This window comes from Caretta caretta, chromosome 2 (assembly GCF_965140235.1).
Source record: "Caretta caretta isolate rCarCar2 chromosome 2, rCarCar1.hap1, whole genome shotgun sequence".
Taxonomy (NCBI): domain Eukaryota; kingdom Metazoa; phylum Chordata; order Testudines; family Cheloniidae; genus Caretta; species Caretta caretta.
In genome coordinates, this window is record NC_134207.1 from 115,067,427 (window position 1) to 115,088,636 (window position 21,210).

The window sequence follows — 21,210 nt, forward strand, 5'->3', positions numbered from 1 at the left end:
ACTTTCCCCTGCCTGGACTTCCAGAGACCCACAAAATAATCACAGTGATACCCTTTGCATTGCTGAATTTGTTTTGTAGCGTTGCATGGTGTTAACCCATCACGTATTCACGTGACACTTTAATGCAGCATCAGGATACTCCTATGGAATTACTTTAAGACTCTTTGCCACTTCATTAGTACAATATGTACTCTCGTCTCCTGGGAGATTATATATGTAAATAAATGATATGGGAAAACATATATTCTCTCCTTCCTTCCCCAGCCCAAATACACTTTCAGTTTATTTGGAGGAACAGGGAAAGATATTGGCTGCACCAATAATCTGTTTAGCACTTCTCCTGCTGCCCTGCGTGTGTCAGATAGAACAGGTCTACTCAAAACATAGGATCTCTACAAAAGATGCACATGACTTCCTAAAGAGCTGCAGGTTGAGCAGCACTGTTAGAAATGACAGCCTATCTATGATAGGTTTGAAGTTTCACGTCCAGCAAAATGAGAGAGGCCGGGTTTGTTGCATTGTGTATTTCCATTATCACCTTCTAACCTTTTAATTCCAGAACAGAACCCTATTCTGCTATATGGAAATAGACTATTTTAATAGCATCTGTTCGTGGGATGAATCGGCAGTGGCCCAAATTCTGTGCCATTTCCACTGCAATGCTGAGCAGAAGCACAGAGGAATATGAATGAATACTTTTGTTGAGTGATTTTCTGTCTGTTTTGTTCCAGCTTATTCTCTCCAGTTGGGAAGGAGGCTATAACTTACAGTGTCAGAACCTTGCCAGCGCAGGAGAAGCTGATATCCGGGTGAGGCAGAAACAGCAACTCAGTAACGAAAAGATGTTGTGGTCTATTTCTCTATAGGCTTAGGTGCTATTCCCTTGCATCACTGGCCTATTTAGATTTTAGGCATTAGGATTTTTTTAAAACAATTTTATTTCTGTTTGTTACACAGTGGGATATGTATGTGCTGATCCAGGTTGGATGTGTCCTCATTCCCCTCTATAGGGTAGAGAACAATGTGAGAAGTATATTTTTGGTCTGGAAAGGCTTTTACAAAAGTTTATTTCCAACATTTCTGGCTCATCTGGCGTTGCATCATTAATTATCAGAACAGATGCCAATACAAAATGGAAATGTTTTCTATGGAAAACATAAATCCTTTAATTAAAAACCTATGGTGAAATTGTCCAAGCAAATTTGGGTTCTTATGGGTCCAAACCAGTGCCTGAACCAACCTGAACTCCGGGAATGCTTGGATCCAGATTTTGCATCTTCAGCTCATCTCTAGCCTTGACTCTTATTACACACCTTAAAATTCAAAGTTTTGTCCTTCTACTGTTCCAAATTCTCCATGAACTCTCTCACCTGATATAATTAATCACTCTTCCTTTTCACCCCAACACTCACTCCATTCCTCCATTTTGGCCCCCTTTCTCCTTCTCTAGGACTTTCCACATTTTGGCTTGCAAGGGTCACTCAGGCACATTTTCCCACCTATATGATGATTTTCCTGTTCCTCACTGGGAGATACTACTACTATAAAATTTTTTTGCTCCCCCTTGTTTTATAGACTCTGTGAATCTCACTGCCATACCCTGCTTTAAGGGTCCTGTGAAACTAAAATATTCTTAATTGGCATACCTCCCTATGGAGGATCTGCTCCATTGTGTCCAGGGGGCTTTGATAATGGATTATGCTGACTGCCTACTTTAATTACTCTTTTGAGAACTTGTACATTACAACACATTTAAAATAGTCATTTTTTTTTCAGATCGTGTTTGAAAAGTATTCCAATAGCAACAGTCCCCAAGTCGGTTGCTGTTCAAGTATCCCACTAGTTCATTGTGCTTCACATTCTTCCCACTCCAGTATCTGCCTGTAAAGCCCCCTAGAAAAAGGCTATTGTAACTTTTTGATACAGATGAAGAGCAATTAGAAAGCCTGACTGTGGAAGTTTAGATCAGAAGGTATTTTTAACTGACGTCTGTTCAGAAAAATCTTTATTACATGCAAAACGGATTAGAGGTCTAAGTGTACTTAGGGAATAAGAAACTTTTGGCCAAATCCTGCCATCTTTCATCAATGGGAAAATGACTTCAGTGGGAATTTTGTGAGAGCAAGGACTGATTAAGGGTAGCAGAATTTAGCCCTTTACGGACAGACCTTTATTTTTCTCTCTCTTGCTCATACAGGTGGCCAAGGTGTTGTGGTGGTATTATTTTTCCAAAGTAATTGAATTCATGGACACTATTTTCTTTGTACTGAGGAAGAAAAACAGTCAAATTACTTTCCTTCATGTATATCATCATGCCACTATGTTTAACATCTGGTGGTGTGTTCTGAACTGGATCCCTTGTGGACAAAGTAAGTGGTTCTGTCATTTTCTCATCAGTATGTTAAGGGGGTAGATGTAGGGAATTTGCACACAGCTATGCATGTCAATCACGTTAATAGTAATAATAGCTATCTGCAGAATTATTCACAAATCCCTATAAAAGTCAAGGTGAGTATAGAGTCATATGGGCTTATTTTTAGAGGTGCTGAGCATTGAAATAATAAAGAATTGTGAGTGCTCAGGATCACAGACTACCAGGCCACCAAACTATTGTTCCATGCTCAGATACTACAGTGATGAATAAGGCTACAATTTAGTGACAGGTATTTTTAGTAAAAGACCTGGACAGGTCAAGGGCAAGAAAAAAAATTCATGGCCTGTGACTTGTCCGTGAATCATAGAATAGAATCATAGAATATCAGGGTTGGAAGGGACCTCAGGAGCTCATCTTGTCCAACCCCCTGCTCAAAAGCAGGACCCATACCCAATTAAATCATCCCAGCCAGGGCTTTGTCAAGCCTGACCTTAAAAACTTCTAAGGAAGGAGATTCCACCACCTCCCTAGGCAACGCATTCCAGTGTTTCACCACCCTCCTAGTGAAAAAGTTTTTCCTAATATCCAACCTAAACCTCCCCCACTGCAACTTGAGACCATTACTCCTTGTCCTGTCCTCTTCCACCACTGAGAATAGTCTAGAACCATCCTTTCTGGAACCACCTCTCAGGTAGTTGAAAGCAGCTATCAAATCCCCCCTCATTCTTCTCTTCTGCAGACTAAACAATCCCAGTTCCCTCAGCCTCTCCTCATAACTCATGTGTTCCAGACCCCTAATCATTTTTGTTGCCCTTCGCTGGACTCTCTCCAATTTATCCACATCCTTCTTGTAGTGTGGGGCCCAAAACTGGACACAGTACTCCAGATGAGGCCTCACCAATGTCGAATAGAGGGGGATGATCACGTCCCTCGATCTGCTCGCTATGCCCCTACTTATACATCCCAAAATGCCATTGGCCTTCTTGGCAACAAGGGCACACTGCTGACTCATATCCAGCTTCTCGTCCACTGTCACCCCTAGGTCCTTTTCCGCAGAACTGCTGCCTAGCCATTCGGTCCCTAGTCTGTAGCTGTGCATTGGGTTCTTCCGTCCTAAGTGCAGGACCCTGCACTTATCCTTATTGAACCTCATCAGATTTCTTTTGGCCCAATCCTCCAATTTGTCTAGGTCCCTCTGTATCCTATCCCTGCCCTCCAGTGTATTTATAGTGACTTATACTATAAATACCTGTGACTAAATCTTGGGGGGGGGGGCATTGCTGGGGAGGCACTGCTTAGGGGGGTTCCCTAGGAGGCCACTTCTGCGGGGGTCCACTGATTGGGGGGGCACCCTGGGGCCAGTGGCACCAGCTGACGGGGGCTGCTGAGCAGCGGCTGCTCTGGCCACCCCCAGGACCGCTGCTGGGGGGGCCAGGAGGGTGCTGCTTGGGCAGGGGGCTGGGGCCAGCGGCACCAGCTGTCAGAGGCTGCCCCAGGACCACTGCTAGGGGCTGCCGAGCAGCGGCTGCTCTGGCTGCCCCCGGGACCACTGCTCAGGCGGTCCCTAGGATCAGCTGCCCAGGGCCTCCTGAGCAGCAGCTGGTAAGGCTGTTCCCAGGGTCGCCCAAGTAGCTGGCCCTGGAGCCAGCTGCCTGGGCGGCACAGAGCTCAGCCACACTGGCCCCTGCAGAAGTCATGGAAAGTCACAGAATCTGTGACAGACCCGGTGCCCTAGTAATGAGCACAGTATAAAGTGCCTAGACTGATAGATAGGACCCGATTCTCCTCAAACCAGTTTTATGCAAGTGTATCTCCCTCAAATAGTATAATTGAGAGAAGAATCTGTCCCATAAGATACTTAAGGCAAAATAATGAAGTCAATGGGAATTTCACCCCTGCTGTATAGCACAACGTTCAAATGCTTATAAATTTTTGCTTTCTTGCACTAGCAAGATCTTTCATTTATAAATGTGTAACTAAGCATCTGTGACCAGCATAACTGATTTGAAGACATTTAGAAGTACGCAGGCCAAACTGAAAAAAAAAGTGTACTCAAAACCACTATATAGCAATAAAGAGAATATTCAAACTCCATCCAGGGTAGGCAAAGCCCAGTTTGTTTGCCGATGAGGAGCTGCTATTACCTTAGTGAAGGTTTATGCTTCCCTCTCAAGTGTTCCTATTTCTTGTGAATATTTTAAAAAGTTATTTAACTTTTCAACTTCACACACTCCTGAGGAATCGTAATTGCATTTGTCACCCAAACTTTGACAAGTCAAGAACTATCATTCTCAAGTCCTTGTTTTGAATAGGTAAGGGCCTGATCCTGCTCCCCTTGAAGTCAGTAGCAAAAATTCCCACCCATTTCTATGGGAAGAGGATTCAGCCTTAACCTCATATGAGGTCTGGACTGTTAGGAGAGAAGGGGACTAAGTCTGCTCTCACTTATACAAAAGTAAATCAGAATTAACTCTACTGAAGTGCAATGGAGTCACACTGTTATGAAACTGATGAGAAATCAGTATCAGAGTACACCCTGTACTTGGCAGTGTAAATGTGAAGGCTTGTCTACACTTACATTTTATAGCGCTCTAACTTGCTGGCTCAGGAGCGTGAACAATCAACAAAACAACAAAAGGACTGCGCTCGCACTTCAAAGTGCTGCTGCAGGAGCGTTCCCGTGGCAGCGCTTTGAAGTTTCCAGTGTAGCCATGCCCTAATACATTCACGGTCTCTTAAAAACATTCCTCTCTTTGAATCACAGACCCTACATTCATGAATTTGGCTTGTTTTAAAGTCCTATTTTGAAGACCTGAAATGTGACTACATAGTTGGTAGGAAGTCACAGTGATGCAGAGTAATGTGCATTTTATCCAAGTGAAACCAGACGTCTTTGTGACAGAAAATTGGCCTTCTCTAGCTCACTGCACATCAAAAGTCAGGTATAATAATTATGTTGTGGAATATATCTGCTATTATCAGATCATGTTCATCTTGACTGGAAATTGTCACTGTCTCCTCCCATACCCAAGGGAAATAGTGATAGTTAGACTGCTCTCTCTGCATTCTGGATTAGAGTTGAAAGTGGAGAATTATTTCTAGCATCAAATCAAGTACGATCTTGTTAGTGGGTAAATTGAGTGAATTTTTTCTGTAGCCTTGTCATCTAAGTTGAAAAGAAAATTAATGTTTTAAACTTAGTTTTTAAGCGTTGGTTCCCACATCCCTCAGAAAAGAAGTTATCTCAACCTATACAAAATTCAGCATCTCTATTTTTAAAGTAATGTGTTAAGTTCTTATTTTTAATAGTGTAGGACCCAAATCTCCACTGCCTAGTGCAGTCACTTTGATTGTTTGAAGTAGGTGTAAAATGCTCCCACAGACCCTGTGGAGAATTGTGATTTGGCAGTGATTTACACATGCTTTGTACAGGTATCAAGGACTGCTCATGGGCGAGGCAATGGACATGCCAGCTTCTGTGCTCTCTTCTATGGCTAACACACAGGACCTGATTCTCCACTCTGTTCACTTTTACAGCAGCATAATTGCAACACAGAGAAGAATGGTGATGCTTCCCGGGCTACCCCGGGTTTTGAGGCACCTCACTTCCACCTGCCCCTCACGTGAGGATGCCTTGTCCGTGCCTGCTGGAAGTCAGCTCCCCAGCTCCACCGGCCACATGCAACACAAGCACTTGCCTCTAAGCCTCACAGGCTCTGCTGTCTTTTTACAGGTTCATACGGGGCACATTGCAACCCTTGAGCCCCCCACCCCAAGCATCTCTCTGGAATGTCTAGCCCGTTCCGCTGGACACTCACCATATTCAGATTCACTGCGTAACTCTTCCAGCTGAGATCCCCTCTCCGCTTAACCCACAGTGCTTTGCTGTAACTTTTCTGCCAGGTGGAGTCTGTAACAAGACAAGGTTTAACATATAGGGGCGTTCCTCTTACCAGTACAAAACAGAACCATGCTCAAGCCCCACGCAGTAACCTGGAAAAACTAACCACCCCACCTAAGAGGCAGTACTTCCCCACTCGCAAATGCCAAGTCTGTGTGTAACAAAAGAAAAAACTTATTAAAAAGGGAACGGCAACCCAGCATTCATTTGGGAAAACACAGCAACCACAATCTGAAAGCATCTAACCCTAAGCAAACACCCACCCCGCAGTATGTTGGGTCATGTCCTTTTCCTCAGTTTCCCACCTAACAGGAAACAAATGTCCCTTTAATACACTACTCCCCTTGTCCTCTACTGCACTCCGCTCACAATTGGTTGTCTTTGGTCAGCTACTGTTATCTCTGCCGCAACTGGCCGCTCACTCCCACCTCTGCTGCTGTTGTCTGCCACCACTCAGCTCTGCTGCTGCTGTCTTTGTTGATACATGCCACTCACTACCTCTGCAGTGTTGCATTCTGAGGGTCCACCACAAAACCCAGCTCTTAGTGATCTTACCGAGTAGGGGGAACTCAGCTGCTCTCTCTCTCCATTATCTTTCATTGCAACACTGTCTCCACACCAGGTCTAAGGCTTAGCCCCTAGATCTGCTCATTAGTGATTTCAACTCTAGTAACTACTGCACAGAAACAAGAACTCTCAGTTGAGTCCAATCAGCTCTGTCCTTAGACCCTGAAGAGGAGAGGCTCAAAAGGTGTCTAGGACTTTTTAGGCAGAATCTGTACCATCAGATAGGAACACCCATCCCACCCCCATCTCATTTTCACTGGGATTTGACATCCTTAGCCCCTGCTTAGCAAGTGAGTTTCAGTTTAGGGTGACCCCCTTAATCAGGGCATGCGAAGTACAGTTCTGCTGCCCTTTAGTATTATCCTTATTGTATGAGTAAAGTGAATTGTAACCCCAAACCAGCCAAACTTGATCACTTTAGCAAAGCAGCTGTCTGCTGAATACCTAGGGAGAGTGAGTGTGTCAATGCAAATATGGTCTGCTCCTCAAGGCTTTTCCCCCAGTTCATCATTGGATGTCAGGGGACAGCTCACTGAGACCCTGCTTACATAGATATCAATGTATCAGCACAGCAGGTCTCTTAGGTGAAGGACCCAGTGTGTTCTTTGCTTCCTAAGATATCCAAGTCACATCCTTTGTTTTCATTCATAAACAGGACACCTATTGGTACTTTGTTTCTTCCTGTAAATTCTGTCTTGTAGATTTTACAACTTACAGCTGGAACCTAAGCTCAAGGCAAGTCTATACTACCATGCTACGTGGGTGCAGCTGTGCTGCTGTAGCGTGTCTGGTGACATGCGATGCCAACGGGAAAGGGCTCTTCTGTCGGCATAATTACTCCACCGCCACAAGAGGCGGAAGCTATGTCGGTAGGAGAGCCTCTGCTGCTGACATAGTGCGGTGTGGACACTGCTTATGTCACTGTAACTTGTGTCGCTCAGGGATGTGAACAGGACACCCCCCAGAGCAACGCAAGTTACATCCCTCAGACAAGCCCTCAGTCAGCAAATAGGTCTCCATTGTGAGGTAGACAACACACAATACACTCATCACCAGACAGGGAGGCGAGTGTCTGTTACCGCCTCGCTGAAAGGAACGTGTCCGATGCATGTCACCTCCTGGAGACTTGCCTTAACTCCAAGGCCTTAAAAACACAATTTTCAGTATAGAGACATAAGTCCTTAAATATTACTCCTACATGCATTTTGCAACGATTACGTCAACCAGTGGGCTACTGGCTCGCGGTGAAGATCTTACGTGTCATCCTTTAGTGAATTATTATGCGCATACATGACTAAGGAAATTCCTGTAAAACCCTATGTAGCCCCTGCACCCGTGGCCAGTAGGCACTGAGAGGGCCTTGTGTCACAAGAATCAGACCGATATGATCTCTGACCAAATGTTAACTTGTTCTGTAGCTGCTGAACATTCTACTAACAGAATGAACACATGTAACTCAGCAATATTGCTACTTCCCGCTCAACTATCTCGGCAAAAGCGTACACGGTAATTTATCCACATCATACAGAATGCTAGAATAATATTCAGTTACTGCAATTGATTGTAATGGTGAAATATTGTTTAGACCCAAATTCTGCAGTCCTTAAGTAAGCAAAGTACTCACTGAAGTCAATGAAAGTTTTTCCTCAATTAAGGCAACAGAATTTGCTCGAGTACATGAATTGTAGTCAGACACAGAGTAAAGCTCTCACAGCTGTGTTTAGTAATGGGAGTTGTGCATTTTCTTTTATCTTCCCGGGGCATTAGGCTGCTGTTTATTACAACATAATAATCTAAAATAGCTGAGTGTTTAGAGCTTAGAATGACAAGACAGACAAAGGATTTTTAGAACAAAGAAGGGATGGCCTACAATCTAGAAAATAAAAAGGAAGAAGGGAGAGAGGAAGCACAGAGTAAAATATACAGCCTATGACATCAAATAAAAAGAAACTAAGGAAAGAAGAAGAGCTGGGTGTATGAGGCACTTCTCAGGGCATCCATGGCCGAGTCACCTTGTTCCCACTCACCTCCCGCATGAGGGAGACTTGCCTGTGCCAGCTAGGCATTAGCTCCCCAACACAACCAGCCTGTCAGCCACTCTCCTCTATACCAGCCCTGCAGGTTGACAATAGATGTACCCCAGCCTCTGAGTCCCTTCAAAGTGTCCACCTGTGGTAAGCAGTCACTGGATACCCCCAGAAATCCCAGAGCCTCCATTCTCAAAGGAGCAGTGTGCCCCAATTTACCCATTTTACCTTAGAAAACTGCTTCTGTACCAAGAACAGCACTTGAGTTCAGTTACAGTAAAACAAAAGGAAACTGGTTTAAGAAAGGATAGAGATTCAAATCAGAAGCAAGTATAAGCCATGGAAACAAATGGTTACACACATCACAAAATCATAACACACAAACTAGGACCTACATTTATTAATAGTCCCCTTTACTATTTAATAGAGTCGATTCTCACCCTAAAGTTCAGTCTTTTGCAACGCTTGCTAGTTCCAAAGAGCCACGACCCAATCTTTCAAGAAGCACCCCCACTCATAAAGGTACCTCCTCAGCGAGTGGATCCAGCATATCTTTCTCCATCCTGTGATATACTCAATCAGTTTTTATTCACAGAGAATGTGATCCCCAGGCTGTCACATTGTTTCTTTTCACTTCCAAGTGCTTTCAATGTTTATAGTTTATCTTTGATGGCTTCCATTGACTTTTCTGTGTTGGTGCAATGATGGACAATGAAGCAATGCATTACATATTAGCCTGGGAGGGGTGACAACCAATGGTCCCTCTAATTTTTGACAGGCCGTGTGTGCAAAAAATTTCTTCTGTGCAAATTTTGGACAGGCCGTGTGTGCAAAAAAGGTCTTCTGTGCAAATTGTGCTTCTGTGCAAATTTTTGTGCGTGTGGTGTTTCGCCGTGTGCGCGGGGTTTAGGATCTGTGTGCACGCGCTCACATGCACAGCTTAGAGGGAACAGTGGTGACAATTCCCTCCTGCTTAAACTGGTCATCACTGAGACATTCTCCTTGTAAACCACTTTCATTCCAAGACCATAAGGGTGTAATTTTCAGTATAGTTACATTGTTCCTTAACTATTCCCCATACACACATCCCACAATGATTATGAGTATCGATAAATTACAGGCTTTCAGTACCGATAGCACATGCTAGACTTCATGGATAACTACAATGAAAGCACTGTGTGTGCCATGTCTGAGACAGGAGTTGCTTGCAAAGAAGAGTGAACGCTTTGCTAGCTGGTACCAATGGAACGTGTCACAGTAAGACTTTTTTGTGGTGGGGCGGGGAAGGGAAGGTGAGCAATCCCTAGTGTTGAATCCAGTGCAAGTCCAAGACCAGAAGTGAGAAAAGAAAAAGAAAAAGGTACAGAGGATTATTACTAGATGCAGTGGTAGAATGCTAGTGATCAGTAAAAGTCTACCAGGAAACATGTTCTTACAATTTACAGGGAGGGAAAGTCCTTCACCCCACCCCCAGTGATACCGCTGAATAAAATGTTTTCTTTGTTGGATTCTTACAGGTTTCTTTGGACCCACCTTGAATAGTTTTATCCATGTTCTCATGTACTCCTACTATGGATTTTCCGTCATTCCTTCCATGCGCAAGTATCTGTGGTGGAAGAAATACCTCACTCAGGCACAACTGGTACATTTATATTTCACTTTCTCTTTACTTCGAATAGATGTTTTTTGTCCAAAGAGGTGGCATAAAACTGTAACCTTGAATATAAATCTTTTGAAATGTGGGAGAGGAAGGGCCCAAATTCCTGTACCCAAATTCAACCCCAAAGTCTTTGTTTCCAGATCGGATCCAAAAGCAGCAATCTGGTGGAAAAAACCTCAGAGGGGTTCAGTATGATCAAATTCGAATTGTGCTGTGAAATCCAAATTCAGCCTCAAACACTAGAATAAACTTAATGTGGATCAAGATCTGAACAGGGTCTATGGAGCCAATTTTCATAAGGAATATGTTTATTCAATACTATCTTAATTCATCTGAACTGAACTCACAGAGTGGAACAGGACTGAAGTACTTAGCAAGTTATTTAAGCATGAGGATAGAATATCCAATTACTGTGGCTTTTAAAGTGTGGTTCTTCTCTGCAAAATAACTACATACATTAGACTTACTCCCTCAGTTTATTCAGTTACAGCTGCTTACTTCACTGATGATGTTTTTATTGCTTTTTACTCCCGTTAGAGCTGCAAAGTCAATACAGCTCTGGCTCACACAAGACCACTAGGATTGTTAGCTAGGTTCTACTGTAGAATCCTTGTTGTTGGTGATACATGAGCCAGTGAGAATCCAGCTTGACCTATCTGTACCAACAGAAGTTAAACACACACACAAATGAACAAACATCCTTTTACTTGTGAAGTTTTCAGATACTATTTGGCATCACTGAGAAACAGTCAATGTGCCCTCCTCTTCTTGTGCCATTTTTAGAAAGTAACTTTTAAGAGAAGAACCATTCTTTAAGTGAAACATGTTCATAAATGCAAAAAGGCAGACATATTAACTTGACTTAAGAGATACAAAACCTTACTATTAAGGCTAAGGATGTGAAATTGAGTTTTGCACCTACCTTAACAGCCATTTTCATTCCAAGTTTTTTGTTGTTGTTGTTGATATTGTTGTTTTTAACATAGCACATTGATTCTACTTATGGTTTAATTCTGATTTTAACTGTTTTAACCTTGTAGGATTACTGTCGGAGTCAAGCTTTTTAAAAGTGGACTCTAACTTGTCAGCATAAAAGAAAGATTTGCACACTTTTTTTGGCTGCCAATCTCTTCTTTCATTTAAAAGAAAATCTGGCCTATATTCTGTATTTGTTTAAAGGGTAAAAATCTTAGGATTCATTTGGAAGTAAATACAATGGGCCTAATTCTTGCTATCAATAGAAGTTCACTGTGTGCAGTACTTTCCAGGATTGAGCCAGTAAAGATTCAAATGTAGCAACAGTGCAATGCAGTATACTTTGACAGTCTCATGTTTGGGGGCACAATTAAGACCAGTGTGAGGCTGTGTCACCACCTGTCCTGTAACCTTGGGTGCCTGAAATGCCCTACTGTTGTGCCTCACAACCTGGATGACAGCAGCTAGCATACAAGCATGCAGGTCACATCTTAAGCGTCTGTGTGCCATACATGCCTGGATCAGCAACTCTGACTCTCGCAGCCAGCCTGCAGCACAACAGTCTCACCAGGGCTTCCACCAGCCTTGGTTACTACTAGCAGACTGACCCGAACACACTCCCAGTCCTGTATTTTCCCAAAACCATGTACCCTTTAGCGTCTGGCCCTTTCCAGAACCACTCAGAGAAATAAAGTTAGTTGATCCTTTAAAGACAGACAAAAGCACATTGTAGATTAATTTAACTGGGGTAAATAACCCTTCCCTTCAAACAAATCACTGAATTGGTTTATAGTAAAAATAAAACAGATCTAAATGGTTACATGCAAATAATAGTGAAAACATTCATCTAAAACTCTAGAACTTAGTTTAGTTAGGTATAGACTTTATTCAAGATAGTTGATCTCACCAAACTGTCCTCCTTCCCAGCCATGGCTGACTTTTCCTCAGTCAGGACTTTCCACAGAAGTACAAGATGTAGTCTCCCTAGGTGAAAGATCTTTGCCTAAGCAGCTCTCTCACCTATATTCAGTTCCCAGAAATTCACCACCCTGCTGGTCAAAGGACCCATTTCTAATCAGCTTGCAAGAGAGCTTGGGTCTGTCTAGCGATGGATGCCAAAGATGGTTTCGGTCTTTGCTTAGATCTTTCAAAGTTCAGTGACCTAGTTTCAAGAGGCAGGACGAAGTAGAGAGTTTCTATTGTTTTGATTCTACAATTCTTAAATTTACATAGGAGACAGGTAAATAGCTCTGCTGATCCCACCTGTCTGGCAGAGACCTGTTTCTCCCTTTGATTGGACACAGACTGTGAAGTCTAATATCAAGGAGTATCCATAATTCCCTACAGTGTTAATATATATAAATATATTAAGCACCAGTGTGTCATAGGCTTTCATAAAACAGCTTATTTGATGAACTTTGTATACATTACTGTATTATTAATTAGTTGATTCAATTGCTTGTCACTTGAGGTTCAGACCCCGTCCATATAGCTCAGAGAAAGTTTCTCTTTCCTTCTAGAGACTATCTGCACCCGATTGTTAGCTTGATAGCTTTGTTTACCTAATATGTAAATGGACCTTCACTCTCTCTGCCTGTTGACCAAGCATTCCTTTGTATAGGGCAGACCTATTTGCCAACTCTCCCTGCCAGACCTGGCTTAAACACATTTTAATCATTGTTTCAGCATATAGCCATCACACTTAATACACACCACATACATTACTCAAGAATATTAATGATGTATCAGTAAGATATTAGATTTCGAATGATACATTACATGCTACCTTTTAAATAAATATCATGATACCATTGTGTGAGGTGTAATAAGTATGTCAGGCCTCACAAGTGTTGCTTTCTACAGTGTTATTGTAGCTGTGTCGGTCCCAGGATATTAGACAGACAAGGTGGTTGAGGTAATATCTTTTTACCTGGTGAGAGAGAGAAGCTTTCGAGCTCCACAGAGCTCGTCTGTATAAGCTCAAAAGCTTGTCTGCCTCACCAACAGAAATTGGTCCAATAAAAAATTTATTATCTCACCTACTTTGCCTGTAAGAGTTGCTAACACAGGATAACGAACCACAAATGGGCTTGTGTGTCATGAACAGTACACCATATTACTCAGTGAGGGAAGATAGTATTCAGTAGTGATTCTAGGAGACACTCAATAGGTCGTAAACCCTCCCCCCCATTATTTATGGCCTTCTTCATAGAAAATGGACACTACTAAATCATGGGAAATGCACCACTGATTAAAAAGTCATAAAAGCTATTAATTATTAAGATGATATACAGCTCAGTCAACTTTCCTATAGAGCTTTAAAATTGTATGACTTGAAAAAGTTTTGCATCAGCTACTGAGATGCATCAAAGTCTCTCCAAAGCAGGAAATGTAACCATAGTACAAGAAGAAAATGCAGAATCACAGAAAGATGCAAGAGCACAAGACAAACATTCTCTGATTTAGAAAAATCTGCTTTAGGCTTTGTGTACTGGATCCAGACATGTGCCCTTTGTAGTCAGCATTAATACATCGAGAATTATGCTGTTTCAAAAACATATCATGCTGTGCTCCTTACTGGTAGAAGCATGTTCTCTACACATTTGCATTTTAAAGAAGGCTTCTTTATTCTTATTTTGGGAACAGACACTAGCAAAAAAGCTCTAAAATGGTCTTGTGAAAATGTGTATTCTTGGAATCAGGAGTGCATCTTAGGTCTAAGTAGCTGATGCAAAGCTTTTTCAAGTCATACAATATTTGTTTTCCTGCACACTTAAAACAGAAGAATGCCTCATTCTAAATAAACTATATACAGTACATTGGTTCCAGGAAGTACCGCATAATTCAGTTGGTTGGACAGGGTCATATGATCCAGCTAATTAGGCCGTGTTTGGTAATCCAAAAAAGTGAGATCTTTTGCAGCTCCCCTCCCCATCTCATTTCTGCTTTATTTGCTGTCTTCTTACACCTACACACACAGTTCTTTACCTGACCCAGACTTCTAGTTTCGCTTTTAAAATGGATGTTCCATTTTTAGCTCAGTCTTCTGAAATGGCTTCCTCGGGTCTCAGATATTCCTCAGGTTTCTCTCAGGTTCTGCTTTAAAGATGATGCTGTAGGTGGCACAAAGTGTTCTAGGGGACATCACAGCCCCATTAAAAGAGAATAGCTACCAGTTTGCCAGCCAGTCCTGTAAGAAAACTTGTGTTTTCAAAAGTATCTATAAAATGCCAACCCTTAATTCTTTAGACCTTATATGAAAATAATTCTTACAGCCTCAGAACAATGCCCCCAACATAACGCTCACAAACTAAAAAAAATTATAATATGGAGAATGCATAGGAAATACCTGATTAAATGATCACCATCCTCTTTCCTGAAAATGCTCAAATAGTAATAACCCCCCCAAAAATAATCTCATCTAAATTTATATAAATAAAATGTCTGATCTATCTTTTACAGATTCAATTTCTGCTCACCATTATCCACACTCTTAGTGCAGCTGTGAAGCCATGTGGATTTCCTTTTGGGTGCCTCATGTTCCAGTCTTCATACATGGCCACACTGGTTATTCTGTTTATAAACTTTTATATTAAGGTAAGTTGGGGAACGTAAAAATCATACACTGAGGTCTGATTTCAGGTTATATTTATTTATCAAGCTCCTGATTTGCTGATGAGTGCAGCTTTCTGTGAATTTACACCACCATGCACTGTGCTACCAGAAATCAGAGATCTGGAATGTTTTGCCAAATGGACTGATATATGATATAAGAAATCTTAATACAATCAAGTTTTGGTAGCATTTTATTAAAAGAAAATGCCAGATTTTTTTGGTTTTGGTGGGTGGGTGTTTGTTGTTCTTGTTTTTTTTTTTTTTTTGTTTGTTTGTTTTTTGCTATTATAGCAGTTGAGAAATATGGATGTTGTAAACTATGTAAAAAGATATACCTTCAAAAATTAAGTGATCCTGAGTTCAGGGAGATGCCATTTCCTCTCTCATTAAGTGCCCAATTCTACAGTGTTCTGAGCACTTTCTGCAAGCTCCTTTCTGTCCTCAACTGCCAATAAAAATAGCAAAGGAAATACAGTGACAGATAATAAGTGTTAACTTTTGAGCATTAAGGGCCTAACTGAAGTCAGTAGAAGGACCTCAGCAAATTCAGCAGGCACTGGATCAGGCTAGAAGGAACTAATCCTTCCAGACTTCCTTGTGCAGTTAGCCCCATTGACTCCATCAGAACTACTAACATAAGGTTTATTCTCAAGAGTGAAGGCAGGCACTATCAAGCCAAAAATACAGATGCAATAGGCAATATGAAATGTCATAGGCAATTCTAAGAGTAATGAATAATGGTCATGGATTTTCTTTTAAACTTTATATTTGGGGTGGAGTGGTACCTTTTTTCATTTTTATTACCTTTTTTTTTTTAAATATAAAGAAAAATCAAGTACATGCAAATAAGCAGTAGGACTTATTTAGAATAGATGTAGAAAATATGCAGGAATATCCAAAACCCTATACAACTTTATTGATGGAGAACAGAAGATAATTCTCATGAAAACAGTAGCATTAAATGGAGAATTCTGTATAATAAACTGCAAAATACATTTTAAAACAGAAAAAATATATAGGCATTCCTAACCGAACCATTTATATTAATCAGTTAATCATAAAGTGTCAGATTTACCTTGATAAATTGTCTAAGTATCTATCATGGAATCTGGCCCCATTCAAATCGATGGCAAAACTCCCATTGGATTTCAGTGAGGCCAGAATTTCACCCCTGCATTTGTTTTTGTTTGTGTTTTTTTTTTAAACTGTTAACACAACTTTTAACAGATGTTTGGGATTTAAACCAGACCTTCTTTCAATGTATTCTGTCCAACTAGGTTAAATGCAAGAGGCCAAATTATGTTCTCAATTCCACTAATCATCATTTTAAATTCAGAGCAATTCTACGGAGGTCAGGGGGGTACTCTGCATTTGCAACCATGCAGAAAAGCAGAGTTTGGCCAAAAGGAGTTAGTTATGCTTAATATATCCTTGCTTATAAAAAAGAAAAACAAACAAACAAACAAAAAAACAGGCAGTCACTGCAAAATGCAAGTTCCAGCCTCAAAGACTGAATTTGGTGCTGTTTTAATACAATGAGCCTTTTATCACTGGATAACCCTGTTGTAATGGCTGCAAATTAAGAAAAATTCAGGCAGAGTAAGTGATGTGTATATTAAAATGCCTTATCCAATACCCATGGAAGAATGGGGCATCAGATGGGGCCAACAATGAGCTGTGTCTCAAATTACATCCTTGTAGCCAGTTGATCAGATTAAAAAAAAATTGGACAGACTTTCATGCAAGATAATAGTTGAATTCAACTCCCTAGTAGGTCTCACATCCTATCCATACAATTTAAACAGTGTTCAATGTGTACTGAACAGGTTTTGAGGCATTATTTTCATTTCTAAATGCATGCTTGTGTAACCCTTCTGCCCGTCAGAGTTGGCAGCAACAAGGGCCGGGTTCAATATCTAGGGGTTCCATTCCAATAACACAATGCAAACCGGCTCGAGCCCCCACCCAGTGACCTGGGACAAATATATACCACCCCCGCTGGGCGCCTCCAAGAGGCAATACTTCCCCTCTCGCAAGCACATAGTCTGAGTGTAGCAAAAGCCTTTTAATAACAGAGAGAAACAATGTGGCATTATGTTGGGGAAACACCACCAACAGGATTCATAACACAACCCATGAGCAAAAAAAAGAACCCACCCCAGGCAAATTGGGGCATGCCCTTTTCCCTTTGGTTCTTGAGTCCAGCAACCCCAAATCACCCAAAGTCCCAAAAGTCCAATGCCCCAAAAGTCTCTGTCCCTGGTCAGGGCAGCCCCAGAGTTCGAAAGTTTATCTGCGGAGCTTTACCTCCCAACCTGGGTGGAAATGGGACGGGGGTAAGAGGCACCTTACGTGATCTGAAGCTGACCGCCCCATAGCTCCATAGCGGCACTCCGCTCCGCCAGCCGCCCCACAAACTCCTTCGCTCAGCTGCACTCCGCTCCGCCAGCCGCCCCACGAACTCCTTCGCTCAGCTGCGCTCCGCTCCGCCAGCCGCCCCACGAACTCCTTCGCTCAGCTGCGCTCTGCTCCGCCAGCCGCCCCACGAACTCCTTCGCTCAGCTGCGCTCTGCTCCGCCAGCCGCCCCACGAACTCCTTCGCTCAGCTGCGCTCTGCTCCGCCTGCCGCCCCACGAACTCCTTCGCTCAGCTCCACGGCCCACAAGCCGCTCCTGCCATCCACACACTGCTCCGCGTCGAACTGCTTCACCAGCCGTCCCGCAAACTGCTCCACAATATATCTTCAGGCTCCCCCACTACTTAACACAACACTCAGTGATTTCAGCTCTTAGGTGAATTCAGCTTGTAGTAGGGGAGCCCCAGTGCTGGTGCACTGTCAGCCCAAAGTGAGCTCAGCAGCCTATAACTAGACTTCTAATGAAATCAAAATTAGCTCTGATATTCCACAGTGGAGAGAGGAGGAAGTGCAATTAGCATGTAAGGCCCTCACCAAGGGGCCCATGCCACCAAGTATTAATACTTGTCCCCAGCCTCTCTCCATTCACACAGTTTTGGAACCCATGACCCTTGCCTAGCGAGTGCTACTTAGTTGATGGTGAATCCCTCCATCATAACAAAAGGCCAAGTACAGTTCCAAGCACAGTTCCCATAATCAGGGTAATAACAATTTATTCTTCCTGCCCCAATAACAGAGACACTGGGGATCCCACAGCAGCCAAAGTGACCATTTGGGCAGCTATGGTCTCATTCTAGGCGGGGTGGGTGTGCCTATGCAAATGAGATCGGCCCCTGAAGTTCTTTTCCACAATTTGCCACACCTCACCACCAGATGTCAGGGTGGAGCTCATCCTGACACTGCTTACACTTGGAAATATCATCCTATTGTAGAAGTGAATTGAAATACATTTCTTATTTTTTCCCATCCTTACATTTTCCCATATAATTTTTAAATTTTGATATGCTGATTCAGGGTACAAAACTCCAAGAAAGAAAGTAGAATTTTGATATAATTTTACACGTTTCCCCAGTCTTAACACAAACGAGTAGCAGTATCTGTTTTTGGAAGCTTTACGTTTAGGTCTTGTCTACACTGGCAAGTTTGTGCGCAATAAAGCAGCTTTTTTCAGCGTCACTCCCGAGGTGTACACACGGCCAAGCCACTTAGTGCGCAGAAACTGTGCAGTTGCAGCACATGGTGCTATAAAAAAAAGCCAACTCCACCCTCCCCCCCCCACCGACGAGAGGCGTGCAGCTTTCTGCACCAGGGCTACAGCACCGCGGTGCCAGTGTAGACATCCTGGTCGATGACCGCGCTGCAATTGGCCTCCGGGAGGTGTCCCACAATGCCTGTTCTCACCTCTCTGGTCATCGGTTTGAGCTCTACTGCCCTGCCCTCAGGTGGCCAACCATGAGCCCCCCGCCCCTTAAGTTCCTTAGGAATATTGAAAGTCCCCTTCCTGTTTGCTCGGTGACGCGTGCAGGGGTCTCAGTGCATCTTTCCAGGTGACCATGCCTGCTCCACGCGCCAGGCGATCCCCCACTTGGAGCAATGCCGCGCTGCTGGACATCAGCATTTGGGGGAGAGGAGGCTGTCCAGTCCCAGCTGTTCTCCAGCCATAGGAATTAAGATACCTATGGACAGATTTCACGATGCATGACAGAAAGAGGCCATGACTGGGACACACTGCAGCGCAGGGTCACGGTGAAGGAGCTGCGGAACGCCGACCACAAGGCACCAGAGGCAAACCGCCGCTCTGGTGCTGCACCCACGCGCTGTCGGTTCTACAGAGAGCTGGATGCAATACTTGCCAGAAACTCTACCTCCACTGTGAAGACCATTGTGGATACTTCGGAGGTTCATGTGCCAGTCAAGAGTGCACCAAGCCAGGAAGAGGAAATCTTGGACGAGGAGGGGGAGGGGGACCCAGAGGCAGAGGACAACTCGGAGGCCAGAGATGCATGCAGCCAGGAGCTTTTCTCTATCCCGGGGGAGGCTAGCCAGTCACAGCAGTTGGAGCTTGGTGAAGCGCAAACAGGAGAGGAGGCCCGGGGTAAGTGGCTTTGATTCTGGGAATTGCTGAAGCAAGTTGTTGGGGACTGGAGGGTTGAAGAAAGCAGTCTTGTGTTTGTATGATGTGCGTACCACCACATGCCTAGTCTGAGCAGCGGAACAGGGTGTTGATTGACTCGCTCACTTCATGGGAATCTGCCTCACGGATCTCCGCAAAACCCTCATGGAGCCACAGTCTTGGAGAAGACCCTCCCTTGATTCCCTGCTCACCCTCAGCCTCAAGATATCTTCCATAAGGAATATAGCCTGTGGAAAATGTGGGGACAGGAATGATTAAAAGGCCCCCCACACACAGTGCTGGCTCTCCCCAAGAGCCACATGCCCAGTGTACAGTAGGGTCCAGGAAGAGTGATTTCCCCTGCCCCTGCAGTTACTCACCATTTTGGGGGTTTTGTGGCTCATGTGTGCTTGCCTGGGGTCAGCCAGTGACAGGTATGTGAATAGTTGCTGTGTTTTAAATCACCGAATCAGTGGTCTCTGTGTTGCAAACAACACTGCTTCTGTAAAACGTTGCATTTTGGCTTCACAGAGATGACCTTGGGAGCCCATATTCCCTCTTTGTTATTGCCAGCTGAAATGCTGCACAGAATTAGAAAGCAGCCACGAAAAACTAGAGGACTTTCTGCATGATGTCATGATGCACTCTGCGGCCAAAAAACGTGAATTGAAGGAGTGGCGGGACAGAAGGAGAATGTTGTGGCATGCCAGAATGAAGCCACGGAGCAGCTCAAACATTATGGAGTGCCAAGCGGACACGTTCCAGGAGCTATTAGCAGCTCTGCGCCTGCCCACCCCTGCAGCTGCTGTCACAAAACACTTTCCTATGCTCCCCTGGACACTGCCAACACACTCTTATCAACCTCCTGGCTCCAGTCTGTACCCGCTGCATTCCACTCCCGTCCCGTCACAGTCCAGCCCTGTGGACTTCCAGTACCCACTGCACTCAACACCCATCCCTCTGTAGTTGAGCCCTGCTGAAGAACAATACCCGCTGCATTGTACTCCAAAGGACAAGGTTGCATAGGATACCTGGACATACACAAATCTTTAACCGTCCCGGGACCCCACATCCTCTTGGGACCTTCCCTTCCCCCATCCTCCTCAGCAGGGATGTATTTTTTTGTTTGTCTCTCTCCTCCAGTTGTTTTTTAATAAAAGAATTGTGTTGGTTTGAAAGCAGTCTTTATTCCATCAACTGAAAGCAAACAGAGACCTGAAAAGCAACAGGCAATTTTCTTAAACCTTCACAATGAATCATCTGCACCGATCACAATCACCTCTTAGCATTACAAGCACTGCACTCCCAAGCATAGCAACAAATATTAGTGGACTTCAGCTTCAGATTGCTGCCTCAAGGCATCCCTGATCCTTATGGCCCCATGCTGCGCCCCTCTAATAGCCCTGGTCTCTGGCTGTTCAAATTCAGCCTCCAGGCGCTGAGTCTCAGTGGTCCAGCCCTGAGTGAAACTTTCACCCTTCCCTTCACAATTATGATGGAGCATACTGCACATGGCTATATATTGTCATTGGCCAGGTCCAGCCTCCCATATAGGCAGCACC

The 21,210-nt window shown here is 43.6% G+C and overlaps 1 protein-coding gene across 2 annotated transcripts in view; it reads left to right on the forward strand.

The window, feature by feature from the left end:
• ELOVL2 (ELOVL fatty acid elongase 2) overlaps positions 1-21,210 on the forward strand; it is a 97,090-nt gene that overhangs the window by 69,213 nt on the left and 6,667 nt on the right. For both annotated transcript variants that reach the window (XM_048839833.2, XM_075125377.1), the window contains exons 4-7: positions 732-809; positions 2,198-2,369; positions 10,387-10,511; positions 14,967-15,101. In XM_048839833.2, coding sequence (XP_048695790.1) covers positions 732-809; positions 2,198-2,369; positions 10,387-10,511; positions 14,967-15,101 — 510 coding nt within the window. The remainder of the gene's footprint in view (positions 1-731; positions 810-2,197; positions 2,370-10,386; positions 10,512-14,966; positions 15,102-21,210) is intronic.